The sequence below is a fragment of the Cervus elaphus genome, chromosome 25 (genome assembly GCF_910594005.1).
Source record: "Cervus elaphus chromosome 25, mCerEla1.1, whole genome shotgun sequence".
In the NCBI taxonomy this organism is placed as follows: Eukaryota; Metazoa; Chordata; class Mammalia; order Artiodactyla; family Cervidae; genus Cervus; species Cervus elaphus.
This window is the reverse complement of record NC_057839.1, coordinates 11,168,639-11,183,146: the sequence shown is the minus strand read 5'-3', so window position 1 is coordinate 11,183,146 and position 14,508 is coordinate 11,168,639. Positions and strand designations below refer to the sequence as shown.

The 14,508-nt window shown below is 42.8% G+C and overlaps 1 protein-coding gene across 7 annotated transcripts in view; it reads left to right on the top strand.

Moving 5' to 3' along the window:
* The window catches only part of ARHGEF28 (Rho guanine nucleotide exchange factor 28), a 326,609-nt gene that overhangs the window by 239,689 nt on the left and 72,412 nt on the right, over positions 1–14,508 (top strand). For all 7 annotated transcript variants that reach the window (XM_043887235.1, XM_043887234.1, XM_043887230.1 and 4 more), the window contains 5 exons: positions 8,040–8,095; positions 9,175–9,223; positions 11,589–11,733; positions 11,810–11,937; positions 13,148–13,288. In XM_043887235.1, the coding sequence (XP_043743170.1) occupies positions 8,040–8,095; positions 9,175–9,223; positions 11,589–11,733; positions 11,810–11,937; positions 13,148–13,288 (519 nt within the window). The remainder of the gene's footprint in view (positions 1–8,039; positions 8,096–9,174; positions 9,224–11,588; positions 11,734–11,809; positions 11,938–13,147; positions 13,289–14,508) is intronic.

Sequence of the window (14,508 nt, the reverse complement as noted above, 5' to 3'; positions counted from 1 at the left end):
CCTGTGTTCCAGCTCCTCTTGAAGGCTTCCTGTCATCCCCTAGGCCAGCCAGAGCCCTGACAGTGGCTCCAAGGCCCCCGTGGTCTCCGCACTCCTCTGGTTCGTTCCCTCTGGCATCTTCGCTGTTCTTCCGGCAGGCCAGGCTCCAGGCGCACTCGTGCCTGTGGGCTCTCCTGCATGGCCCCCTGCCTGCAGCCGTCTTGCCACAGTCAGCCGAGTGGTTCGCCCGCTCACCTCCTTCAGGTCTGCTCGGATGGCTCCCCCTAGTTAGGCCTTTCCTGACCACCCTTTGCTTGGCTTGCTTCCTGTCTCCCTTTCTTCTTTCTCATCCCACTATAGCATTTAACGTCATCTAACTTGCTCTCTGTTCTCTCTATCAATTTTATTATCCGTCTCCTTCACCAGATTATAAATTCTACGAGGGGTGGGTTTTTGTCTGTTGATTTTGTCCTCTGCTATGTCTGTAGTGCCTGGAATAATGCTTGTGCATAGTAGGGGCTTAGTAAATATTTGTGGAATGAAAGAATAACTCAGTGCAAGAGAATTCAGGCCCAGGCAGATGAAATGCATTTTGTGGTATTTGTTGGTGACCAGAATTCAGGGAACATTTTGGAAGTGGCATGGGAGTACAAAGGGAGGTGACGAGCCGGGGAAGATGATATGTAAAGTTCTTCATTAAATTCCCAGAAAATGATTAAAAATGTGACTATATGCATTCCCACATTGTCTTTAAGATGCCAGTTTCATTGCATGTTTGAATGTTGCTTTCCCTGGGGACTTGATTTCTTTCTTTTATGGGACCTGACGTAGCATCAAGCAAAAAGAATAAAACTACTCTAAAAAATAAAATCTGCCAAAAAGCAGGAATAGAAGGAACATACCTCAACATAATAAAAGCTATATATGACAAACCCACAGCAAGCATCACCCTCAATGGTGAAAAATTGAAAGCATTTCCCCTGAAATCAGGAACAAGACAAGGGTGCCCACTCTCACCACTACTATTCAACATAGTGTTGGAAGTTCTGGCCACAGCAATCAGAGCAGAAAAAGAAGTAAAGGGAATCCAGATAGGAAAAGAAGAAGTGAAACTCTCACTGTTTGCAGATGACATGATCCTCTACATAGAAAACCCTAAAGACTCTACCAGAAAATTACTAGAGCTAATCAATGAATATAGTAAAGTTGCAGGATATAAAATTAACACACAGAAATCCCTTGCATTCCTATACACTAACAATAAAAAAACAGAAAGAGAAATTAAGGAAACAATACCATTCACCATTGCAACAAAAAGAATAAAATACTTAGGAGTATATCTACCTAAAGAAACAAAAGACCTATACATAGAAAACTATAAAACACTGATGAAAGAAATCAAAGAGGACACAAACAGATGGAGAAACATACCGTGTTCATGGATTGGAAGAATCAATATTGTCAAAATGGCTATTCTACCCAAAGCAGTCTATAGATTCAATGCAATCCCTATCAAGCTACCAACGGTATTTTTCACAGAACTAGACCAAAGAATTTCACAATTTGTATGGAAATACAAAAAACCTCGAATAGCCAAAGTAATCTTGAGAAAGAAGAATGGAACTGGAGGAATCAACCTGCCTGACTTCAGGCTCTACTACAAAGCCACAGTCATCAAGACAGTATGGTACTGGCACAAAGACAGAAATATAGATCAATGGAACAGAATAGAAAGCCCAGAGATAAATCCACGAACCTATGGACACCTTATCTTTGACAAAGGAGGCAAGGATATACAATGGAAAAAAGACAACCTCTTTAACAAGTGATGCTGGGAAAACTGGTCAACCACTTGTAAAAGAATGAAACTAGAACACTTTCTAACACCATACACAAAAATAAACTCAAAATGGATTAAAGATCTAAATGTAAGACCAGAAATTATAAAACTCCTAGAGGAGAACACAGGCAAAACACTCTCCGACATAAATCACAGCAAGATCCTCTATGACCCACCTCCCAGAATATTGGAAATACAAGCAAAACTAAACAAATGGGACCTAATGAAACTTAAAACTTTTGCACTACAAAGGAAACTATAAGCAAGGTGAAAAGACAGCCCTCAGATTGGGAGAAAATAATAGCAAATGAAGCAACAGACAAAGGATTAATCTCAAAAATATACAAGCAACTCCTGCAGCTCAATTCCAGAAAAATAAATGACCCAATCAAAAAATGGGCCAAAGAACTAAACAGACATTTCTCCAAAGAAGACATACAGATGGCTAACAAACACATGAAAAGATGCTCAACATCACTCATTATTAGAGAAATGCAAATCAAAACCACAATGAGGTACCATTACACGCCAGTCAGGATGGCTGCTATCCAAAAGTCTACAAGCAATAAATGCTGGAGAGGCTGTGGAGAAAAGGGAACCCTCTTACACTGTTGATGGGAATGCAAACTAGTACAGCCGCTATGGAAAACAGTGTGGAGATTTCTTAAAAAACTGGAAATAGAACTGCCATATGACCCAGCAATCCCACTTCTGGGCATACACACTGAGGAAACCAGATCTGAAAGAGACACGTGCACCCCAATGTTCATCGAAACACTGTTTATAATAGCCAGGACATGGAAGCAACCTAGATGCCCATCAGCAGATGAATGGATAAGGAAGCTGTGGTACATATACACCATGGAATATTACTCAGCCATTAAAAAGAGTTCATTTGAACCAGTCCTAATGAGGTGGATGAAGCTGGAGCCCCTTATACAGAGTGAAGTAAGCCAGAAAGATAAAGAACATTACAGCATACTAACACATATATATGGAATTTAGAAAGGTGGTAACAGTAACCCTATACGCAAAACAGAAAAAGAGACACAGAAATACAGAACAGACTTTTGAACTCTTTGGGAGAATGTGAGGGTGGGATATTTCAAAAGAACAGCATGTATATTATCTATGGTGAAACAGATCACCAGCCCAGGTGGGATGCATGAGACAAGTGCTCGGGCCTGGTGCACTGGGAGGACCCGGGGGAATCGGGTGGAGAGGGAGGTGGGAGCGGGGATCGGGATGGGGAATACGTGTAAATCCATGGCTGATTCATATCAATGTATGACTAAACCCACTGAAATGTTGTGAAGTGATTGGCCTCCAACTAATAAAAAAAAAAATAATAAAAAAAAAATAAAAAAAAAGTAAAATCTGTTCATTTAAAAAATAGCATCAAGCAGTCTAGCTGTGATTTACTTTGCTAAATTTTTAGAAGGTTGTGAAAAGGATTGTTTGTGGATTGTTAATGGCTTGCCTCCATGACTTCCCTGGTGGCTTAGACGGTAAAGCGTCTGCCTACAATGTGGGAGACCTGGGTTCAATCCCTGGGTTGGGAAGATCTCCTGGAGAAGGAGATGGCAACCCACTCCAGTAGTCTTGCCTGGAAAAGCCTGTGGATGGAGGAACCTGGTAGGCTACAGTTCATGGGGTCGCAAAGAGTCGGACATGACTGAGCGACTTCACTTCCCTGTGCTTGCATGTCAGCAGCCAGTTGACTGGCATGATGGCACATGCTTCATAGGTTGTGACTCCTTTCCTGTTCACAGGGTCAGATCCCTTCATCTGACCCCCAGCCATGTCTCTGACCTATTTGTCCTTGCACTTTTTTTTTAATTAATTAAAAAAATTGAGATTTATTGATCTACATATTTTTGGCTGCAGTGGCTCTTCATTGCTGGGTGTGGGCTTTCCCTAGTTGCGATGAGTGGGAAGCTACCCTTCACTGCAGTGCACAGGCTGCTTTTTGTGGTGACTTCTCTTGTTGCTGAGCATGGGCTCTAGGGTGAGCAGGCTTCAGTAGTTGTGCCTTGCGGGCTCCAGAGCGCTGGTTCAGTAGTTGTGACTCACAGACTTAGCTGCTCCTTAGCATGTGGGATCTTCCCGAACCAGGAATCGAACCCGTGTCCCCTGCACTGGCAGGGGTGGCTGGACCCTTCCCTGGTGGCTGGATCACCAGGGAAGCCTTCCCCTGGTTTTTAGATGAACTCCTCAAGTTGGGTGGCCTCCACCCACTGCTCCGGTCCATTCCTGCCACTTCTTCCTTGATGATCTGATTTTGACCTCTGTCCCTACTGCTTAACAGAAGTCGTCTTCTGGGTGGAAGCATGGAGTCACTTTCTAGTCAGGCCTGAGCATCTTGCCTCATTACTGTTCTCAGACTCACTGCCCTCTCTCCTGTTTCCATGTCTGTTGTCCCTTCATGCAGAAAGATGTCCTCTTTTCCAGAGCACACTGTTCTTCTGTTTATCCCCTGGATGGTCTCCTTTGCCCTAACTTTGAGTGCCCTCCAAACTTGGTTCTCAGGCACTCGTTCTTTTCTCTTTATTGTTTCTAAGTATAGTCACCCAGTCTTTTGTTCTAAAGTATGGTATTTAGACCTGCTCTTCCCAGATGAGCATCTTTATACCTCACTTGCTACTTCCGGTTGCCTAGGGAGGCTGAGCCCCCATGTAACTTGTGGCCCTGTTTGAGCGTTATGGCAGGGCCACCGTATAAAACAATACTGTCCCCATCACACCCCGTCTGTGGGCATCAGCGTACAGAGATTGTCTCCCAGACCACGGTGTCTGAAACCGACCTGAGCGCCCACCTGCAGGAGGCAGTTCTTCCTGCTGGGTTTGTGATGCCGGCGGGGAACGTGGGCGTGTTCGTCCCAGCTCCTCTTCTTCCTGGCTTCCTGGTCTGCGCGGTCCCTCGTTCATCTGCTTTCTCCCGGTTCCTGCTCTGGTAGCTTCTCATCAGCGCTTCTGGACTGTTGCGAGCAAACTGTGCTAGCTTCCCCTCTTTCCAGTTACTTTCTCACCGTCTTCATCTTCATGAAGTGCTGCTTTCATCCACACGTGTACACCTGAAGACTTTTGTTTTTTTTTTTGGTTTACTGGACTAAGCCGAGGTTCTTCAGATGTGTATTCGGTTCTGCCTGTGATTATTACTATGTCTAATCTTAAAAACACAATATGATATAAAACAAATAATGTAAATATTCAAAATCTTGTGGTGTCTGTATTCTTTACTAAAGCCTGAGTTGCTAGTTTTCCACAAATATTTCTATAAAATTCTCCTTGTTTATAAATAGACTTGACTACTTACATTCTGATGTTACATGATTTGATGCACAGAAGTTTTACTAATCACAGCTTCACTGCAAATTTAGCTTTCATAAACTTAAAATTACCCTAATGCACTTAAATGCCTTTTATAAGAATTTTACATTGTCTAAAATTGATATTCTCATTGACTTCTTTTTTGTTTGTATTCCTCTTAACTATTTCTGTGTTTTTAATTTGAGGTGTGTGTTTTTAATTTAGCTATAGGTAATTGTAATGTAACTGAGAGAACTTGTTTTATATTAAGCGTTTTTTCCTTATTTACATTTAATTTTACAACCATCCACTCTTTCATAGTTCTTTGCTGTTTTCCTTGATGTCTGGTTTAGACCATATATTATTGGCTTTTATCTTCTCCAACGATTTGGCAAGGTAGACTCTTTTAATATTTACTGATGATAAGTAATAATAAGGAGATGTGGAAGGTTTATAATTTAATACTCATTTCTCTTATAGTTACTCTTCCCCACCCCAGCCTCTATGAGTATACTGAATTAATTATTATTATTTTTATAATGTATGTTTCATCTCTCAGGAATAATTTGATATTCCAATAATAATTTGCTATTTGTACTCAGTTCTGTATCTCTACTTACAGTAACTTTTAAGATGCAGTACTTTAGTTTGGTTTCAGTGCTCATTTTTGCTGTATTTTTCCTTCAATAAAGCTGATCCATTCTTGACTCTTAATTTTGATTCTATTTTTAATAGGCAATAGGATTTCAGGTAATTTTTTCCCCAAGAAGTTTACTGTAATAACCTGTTTTCTGAAATCTTGTGTATCTTTGTTTCACACAGTAGCCAGTTTTATCTGACTGAATAAATTCGTCAACCAAACCTTTTCCGCTGAAGATTCTACCAATACTGGTCCCTTATATCTAGGCAGTTAGTATTATACTGAGAACTTTTAATTTTTTTAAGAGGACTTTTAATTTTTTAATCATACAGATATTGTCAGAATGTGTCTATTAGAATAGGTGCCATTTAATGTTTTTTTTTTTTTCCTAGAAAACAGTAAGACTTTTTAATTTGCCTTTTTTTGGTTCTTTTTAGGCCTTATAAAAGTTTTTGTCAGTTGTAGCTGTCAGTTGTCACTTTTGGTCTCACCTTTTTGATTTCTTCCTTGGAGAAATGTGATCTGTTATCTGTCATCTTTGTATGGCATCTTTTGTTTGATAATTATATGCTGTATTTTCTCCACGTTCTGGAGAGAATCTTTCAAGTTTAATTTTGTAGTACTGCTTTGATACTCTGTCACGTCGATTCTTCTCAATTTAGCTTCAGTTCCACTCTTGCTCTTTTTCTTCCTTGAAGTGCTTTCTTGTCCCTCCAAGCTCCGTTTGCCTGTCGTCCTGTGGGCCTGTGGTCACATCCTGTACTCCCCACATGGCCTTTGGTCTGTTCTGTGTTTCTCACGCAGGGCACATTTCACGTATCTAAATTTTTCTTCTTTTTTCTGGATTTTGGCCTATTCGGTGGCTCCCTCTCGCTGTGAATTTCCAGCGTAACCTGGCTTGGTGGTCTCTCCAAGCCTCTACCTTTTCCTCATTGTCTTGTCCTGGGGTGAGGAGGAAGCTGTCCCACTTCAGCGTTTGCCTGCAGGACCAGGACGTGGACAGCCTGGCTTCTGCTCCTTGGCCACTGAGGCGTTGACTGGATGCCTCTGAAGACCTGCGGGGAGGAGGACTGTGGGCTAGTGCCCTGCTCAATTCCCACGGGCCACAGCTGCTGTCCAGTGCGGCTTGGACGAAATTCAGTGAGAACTTCCCCCCTCACAGAAGGATCTTTCTCGTGAAGTTTCTGATAAACCACAGGCTCCTCCGTCTACACACAGCGTGTAGGGGTGGGGGTGGATAGGATGAGGGCGTCTTGGTGGGGCAGGTGGAGTGGGAGGGGGAAGAGGGCAGAAAGACATCAGTCTGGCAGGAAGCTGTCCCCAAGCAGGGAGGTCTGAGCCTTGCCTGCGGGCAGGAGGTATTCCCGTCCTTCTTTCAGGGAGATGAGGCCACATTGTCTCATGAAATAAAACTTAGGCAAGCTGCTAACTGTTCTCTTTTAATTTGGTTTCCTCTAATTAGTAGGAATTCTCTCAGAGCCTGACAGTACATTTTTTTTCTAGCATTGTTGTACGTTTTCCTTTCTTTCCATCCTCAAAGGCATTTTCCCCAGTGTGTGAGCAGGCTGTTGCCAGATGTAAGAAGTCCCTGATGAATAAGGGGTGCAGAGTACTACATGAGTTCTCAGGCAGAAACAAAAGTGTGTGTCATGTGTAATTTCAGCTGTCGTAATCAATAAGACCCTATGCAGAAGGGGGAAAATATCTCCAAGGAAATTAAAATATCAACAGTGTGTTCTGCTCCAGTGGTGGGACAATAATGTGATTTAAACATTTTTTTCTTTCCTTTTTAAGTTTTCTAAATAGTTTTAATCTTTATATGTAATTTTTATTGTTGTTGTTCAGTCGCTAAGTCATGTCCGACTCTTTGTGATCCCATGGACTACAGCACACCAGGCTTCCCTGTCCTTTTTTATCTCCTGGAGCTTGCTCAAACCCATGTCCATCGAGTCTGTGATACCATCCAACCTTCTCATCCTCTGTCGCCCCCTTCTCCTCCTGCCCTCAGTCTTTCCCAGCATCAGGGTCTTTTCCAATGAATTGGCTCTTTATATCAGGTGGCCAGAGTATTGGAGTTTCAGCTTCAGTATCAGTCCTTCCAGTGAATATTCAGGGTTGATTTTCTTTAGGATTGACTGGTTTGATCTCCTTGATGTCCAAGGATTGTTATTTTTATAATGATCCTTAAAGGCATGATGTAGTCTTATGCATTTCACTTTGCAGATTAATTTAAGTAAGATGGAAACTTTTCTCTCTTTTCCTGTTGTTCCAGACTGTAATGGAAATGTACATAAAGTCTGTAAAGATGCTGCCCCTCCGTGTACCAAGGTAACGTCTCAGTCATGTATGGATATCACATGCTTGTATGTAGCTCGCTGCTTCAATGTTACCTGTTTATGTTTTTAGATCTACTATTACTGTCTCAATTTATTTTTAAAGTGGTCATTGTAGTGATAAAATAACACATGCTCAAAGTGTATACTTATTCACTTAACTATGCACTTGTAGAAACAGAGGGAACGTTCTGTTTTTATTACATGATACGGGTGGGTTAGACTTTCTATCAGGACCTACTTGGTTTACCATTGCAAACCTTGCAAGTATGGAAATGAAGTTTAGAGCAGTAATTCTCAAATGCCAGCCAACGTCAGTCACCTGGAGGGCCTGTTAAAACACAGATTTCTGGGCCCCTCTCCCAGAATTCCTGATGCAGGAGGTCTGGGTGGGGGTTCTGAGAATTTGCATTTTGGACGTGTTCCCAGGTGATGGTACTGGTCCCCAAACCACGCTGTGAGGTGTGCTGGACCAAACATTGAGGAACGTTCTCAGTGTCTGGGGGTGGGCTTGAGTAGATAGAGGGGTTTCTCATCATGTTCCTTTGTCTCCCACTGGAAACCCAGGCAGAAATGCTCGCATGAGTGAGCACAAGGACCCTTCAGAGGGAAACGCGCGGTCTCCACCTCTGTGTTATTTGAAACACACATTGTATCAGGTCACAAAGTTGAGGGTAACGTTTCAGTGCTCAAGGTCCTTGTGTCCTGTAGGTGGGAAGAATAGCCAGGAACAGAAAGAACACCTAGGAGAGAGCGCGCTGCTCTGAGCTCCTCTCTGAGCCTAGGCTGGAACACAGGAGCTGGAGACTTTTGGTTCCCTCAGGCTTTTACTGAAGCTGGGCTCTTGCTGAGACCTGTTCTTGAGGCGCACCTCCCTTACCATGTGCGCATCTCATTGTCATAACACTTTTCTCTTTGTTGCGTTTTATGTCCTCTGCTTTGAATTCCTCTTTGTTTGAAATAAAATAACATGAAAATGGCAAAGATAAGAAGCCTGTTCTGTTTAACAGTGGATGTTCTTGTAATCGAGTGGTGCTTTGATCTTTCTTTTTGTGTTTCTAATGTTCTTTACAGAAATTCCAAGAGAAATATAATAAGAACAAACCACAGACCATCCTTGGAAGTAAGTGATATGAAAAATAGCAAGAACTTTTTTCCATTTCATACATAACACACATTTTCCCCCTCTTTCAGTTCTCTCATTTGCCCAATTATTCCTTCTTTCATAGCATATGCTGGGCATGTTGTGGTTTAGTCACTAAGTTGTGTCCAATTCTCTTGTGACCCCGTGGAAGGTAGCCTGCTAGGCTCCTCTGTCCATGGGATTTCCCAGGCAAGAATACTGGAGTAGGTTGCCATTTCCTTCTCCAGGGGATCTTCCCAACACAGGGCTTGAACTTGAGTCTCCTGCATTGGCAGGTAGGTTCTTTATTCTGAGCCACCAGGGAAGCCTCATGCTGGCCATAATTTTTCTTGACAAAGAAGGCAAGAATGGCAGAAGCTCTGGAAACTTAGTAGCCTTTGTGCTACATATACTATATGATCTTTTATATTAGGGAAGGCTGAAAGGAGGTGGTCTTATGATGTTGCCTCAATTTTAAGATGCAAATTAGTGTTATAGGCACTATTGATAACAGCCTCTTGGGGGAAAAGATAAACACCATATTGAAGTGAAGTGAAGTGAAAGTTGCTCAGTTGCGTCTGACTCTTTGCAACCCCATGTCCATGGAATTCTCCAAGCCAGAATACTGGAGTGGGTAGCCGTTCCCTTCTCCAGGCGATATTCCCAACCCAGGGATCGAACCCAGGTCTCCTACATTGCGGGCAGATTCTCTATCAGCTGAGCCGCCAGGGAAACCCAAGAATACTGGAGTGGGTAGCCTCTCTTTTCCAGTGGATCTTCCCCACCCAGAAATCGAACCAGGGCCTCCTGCCTTGCAGGTGGATTCTTTACCAGCTGAGCTACCAGGGAATCCCGAACACTACATTAAATGTACATAATTTTATGTTTTCCTAGCAATAGCACATATTTATCTTGACCAATACCTAATACATGCTTCTTAAGAATCACAAGAATAGGATAAAGTCTTCAAGTTGAGAATTTATAGATTCTTATCAGTCTCTGTTATTCATTATCAGAGCAACCTGGTACTTTTTAGTAGCCAGCCTGAGGCTGTGATTGCATCAGCTCCATTAGAATGACAGTTGAAATTTCAGGGTATACCTGTGTTTTGTTTGCATGTGGTTAAACTCAGTGATTCTGTTTTTTCTTGAATTATACATGGTTGAAATGGGAGTAATTGTCAGCCTTTGACAGTCTTTACATTGTATGCAAGAACTAGACAGACCATCATCCTAAGTTTGAAAATCCTTTGATTTGATGTGAGAGATCTCACAGTTTCTTCACGTATTACATAGCTTGCCCTGTGGCAGGCACTTTATGTTTGTGGTCACTTTTCACTTCAGTGCTACAACAGTGTGATCCATGTTTTAAAAGCCATTTGAATCAGGGTTGTTAGGGAAGTATGCAAATTGATGGCAATGTGTGATTGTATGTGATGTTACACGAGAGAAAACTAGTGCAGGCAAGTGTGACATTGGCCACAGCCCTGCTTCTTCACCAGAAGTCCCTTTGACCTCAGCTGGAAGACTCTCCTCAAATTCATAAGGTTAAGCATGAAGATAATTAAAAAGCATTTTAGAATTGATAGAATACCATCTGTTCCTTCTCTTAACTTAGGAGTCGTGAGAATAAAATTAAATCATACATGTGTAGAATCCTTTGTAATGTCTTAGGTTTCCATAGAAGTCTTTTTCCCCCTTTACTTGAGAAAGGTGTGTGCTAAGTGATCATACAGGATTGAAATATTTTCAGAGAGTCACTTTTAATACACATCAAATGCACATATGTAGATGCCCATAACATTTTAAACTGACCAGAAATGTACTGAAGCATCATTTCATTTTTTCGGTGTGAGAGAGAAGAGCCCAGCTTGGCTTGCAGGCTTCATCTGCCTGACATTCTTACGGCATAAAGAACAGAGTCCCCCGCATCATCCCAAGCCATTGCCATGCTGTATGCGTGTGTGTGTCTGCCTGTTTACATACACGATGTGCATTCTAGTAATAGCTAATAGCACCCTGTGTCTGTTTACAGCTGGCCCTGAGGAGTACAAGCAGCATTTTATGGGCAAGCCGTCCCAGTGTTTCCCCATTCCATCTTCTTGTTTGTTTGTGTAATCCCAGCCGCCCCCAGTTTCTCCACGTGGATATGCTGAAGCAGGCCTGCAGCCTGGTTCCAGGAGGGTGTGAGCTGGAAGGGACGTTTGAAGCAGGTGTTGGGATGTGGCCAGGAAACTGGTTTCAAGGCTGGGCTTGTAACGCGTTAGAAGCCGCCATTGGAGTGTTCAGCTTTCTGGCTTTTAAGTGACTACCTTTACTCGTTGCCCTCTTTGGAAACATCATGAAGCGTCCATTCTGATTTCCAGATTCTTCGTTTCGAGACGTCCCATCGCCTGGGCTCTCCTTGCACCCTTCCTCCTCCATGCCTATCGGCTTGCCGACGGGGAGGAAGGAAATGGCCGGGCAAGTGCATCCCTTGTCCAGAAGCGTCCCGGGCGCCACCGTGGAAAGGTAAGGCTCGCTGTGGTGTGACGCCTCGCTGTCCCAGTGTGGCAGCCCCTGCTGACTGTCCTCCCTGCCCCTCCAGCTTCAGGAGGCCGGGGGCACCCTTGGACTCCGAGAATGACGGCAGCGCCTGGAGAAGCAGGTCTCACTCTGACGAGCTGTTCCAGCCCATGGGCTCATCCCCCTCCACGGACTCCTTCTTAACGGAAGGTGAGGAGAAGACAGCCTTGCACTGACATGGGTTTCTGTGAGCACTGGCTGAAAGGGACGTTTTCTGAAGGACGTAAGATGGAAGCAGTTTTCTTTTATTCTGTTTAAGAGGATTCTGTTCCATGGTGTCTCTTTGGTGCAGGTTCTTCTGATAAAAACAACACTGAGCCCCAGAGGACACTCCCAGATAGTGACCAAGGGGACATGATGTATTTTTTAAGGGGACATACTCCCCAAAGAATGTGTCATAAACATGAAGAGAAGGAAATGTGTTGTGTGCTTGCTGGTTTTTAAAAATTTTTTTTACAGCTGTTGATGAATTGGAATAGGATCATACTTAAAAAAAAAAATATATATATATGTATATATATATATTTCAGTTACTTAAGACTGGACTTGTCTGGATCTCTAAGATATTTATCCCCTTGTGTTGCCTCCTACTTCTGGGGGAATAAAAGCATTTTTAAAAAACATGTTTTTGGAGAGGACAGTCTGGGGAATTGCTTGCTGTATCCAAGCTGTATTAATAGGCAGAGGAAAACCAAATGAGGGGAGAGGAGTGATGAGAGAAAGGAGTAGACTCTTCCCCATATATCTGCTTATTTTAAATCCATTGTCATCACGTCTATACTTCTCTGAGCTGGATTCTTTCTGAGGGGTGCTGTTTGGACAAATGTTTCCCTGAAGGGGCTATGTGTGTGTTGTCAGATTCTGTCAGAAAAATCTGCACTCACATGTGACTCAAGGCCCCGTACCCTGCTTCGTGTTTGCATTGAGGATAGCAAGGCAAGTAAAGAGCAAAACCAAGTGGACAAGCACAAGATTCAGTGCAGAGTAACGTGGGGCAGAGAAATCAGTGACTTCCAGATTGTGTGAGCACGTTGTGGACTCTGCAGGTTACCAAAAATAAAACTAAAATAGAACAAGCCAAACAAAACGAAAGAATCTTCGTGTGTGTGTGTGTGTGTATGTGCACAGTCACTGTTAATACCTGATTCTGCTCTGCTTTTCATGAGCAATCTGAACCATTTCACTAGCTTGTTGGTTTCTGTTGTTTCAGTTCTGTGTCACAGTATTTTGGCTTCGTTGTTTCTATGCTCATAACAGGTTTCTTCAGGGCGGTGAGTCCATAAGCACAGGCCCTTGTGAGGGTCTGTTTGTGTTATGCGTGCTTACCCACTTTAGCTTTTCTCTTCTTAACGGATGTTAGATGTCGTGGATTCGTCTCTGTGGAGTGACCTCAGCAGTGACGCCCAGGAGTTTGAAGCAGAATCTTGGAGTCTGGTGGTGGACCCTTCATTTTGCAGTCGGCAGGAGAAGGATGTCATCCAAAGACAGGATGTCATTTTTGGTAAGCATTGCAAACGTGGTCTCTGGGCTGCGGCAGTGTGGTGCAGAGAAAAGAGCATGGATTCAAGCTGGAGTTCAGATTCTGGTTCTACCATTTCCTAGTCACTTAGTCTCAGATATAACATTAACTCACCTGAAACTCAAAATCCTTTTGTAAAATGGGGATAATGAGGCTCAGGATCAAAATGTTGTGAGGCTTAAAGGAGGCATTGTACATGCTTGGTACAAAGCAGATTTGATTTCTTCTATCCTTTCAAGTTGACTTAGGCCTGGTCTCTGCTCATTTACCTCTTCTGTTATAAGAATCACAGTGAATGCTAACATATTTTAGGGTGGGGTAGTCAAGGCCGCTGCACATACGGCCTTGTAGTTTGCCTGCACACAGCAGGGACTCACTCACGGAGACGCAGTGGGCCTGGCAGCACTTGGACTAGTATCACGTGTGACCGTGAGTGGCAGTGCTGAGTATGGGGTTCAGTTGTGGGAGGTTTTATGACTTCATGCTGTTTGGGGTGAAGGCAGTCTGAATTAGGGAAGGTTAGATGATAGAGTAGTTAGGAAAAAATGAAGTTTAAAAAATTTTCAAGTACGAAGTAGATGCTGACAAGTGGTCCCAGGAAGGCACCTTAACTTTAAATATGAGCCTAGCCCTTAGTTTTCACTAATCCTGTGTGTGCAAAGCACCTCGAAGTCCAGTGGTGACCAGGCCCCTTCTCCCCTGTGTGAGGCGGTTATGCAGGTCAGATGAGCTGCTGTGTGTACATGCTGTGAAATCAGTCTCGAGCTGTGTAGGAGGGAATTTCTTTGGAAAGGGTGGTGCTGTCCCCTTTAGTACTTCCCATGCAATTTGTTATATTGTAATTTTCTTATTTTATTTCTTGATTTCATATATTATCAAAAATAGCCTAACCCATTTGGGGTGAATTATCATATAGTATGGTTCAGAGCATGGGCCTTTGGGCCAGAAAGTCTTATGTTCCAGGGAAAATCGTTTACCCTCTTTTCTTCATTGGCTTTTAAAGATAAGAAAATCATTCTTATATTTGGGGTCATAATGGATTAATGGATTAAATGAAGTGACATGGTATATACTTAGTACAGAGTAGGTGTTACAAATGTGGTAGGATACAATAATAATAATAATAAATTAGTGGGTTCCCAATTAAAGAGAGTTTTGTTTATTATAATAAACAAAGCCCACATTTCGATTTGTCTTCCCTC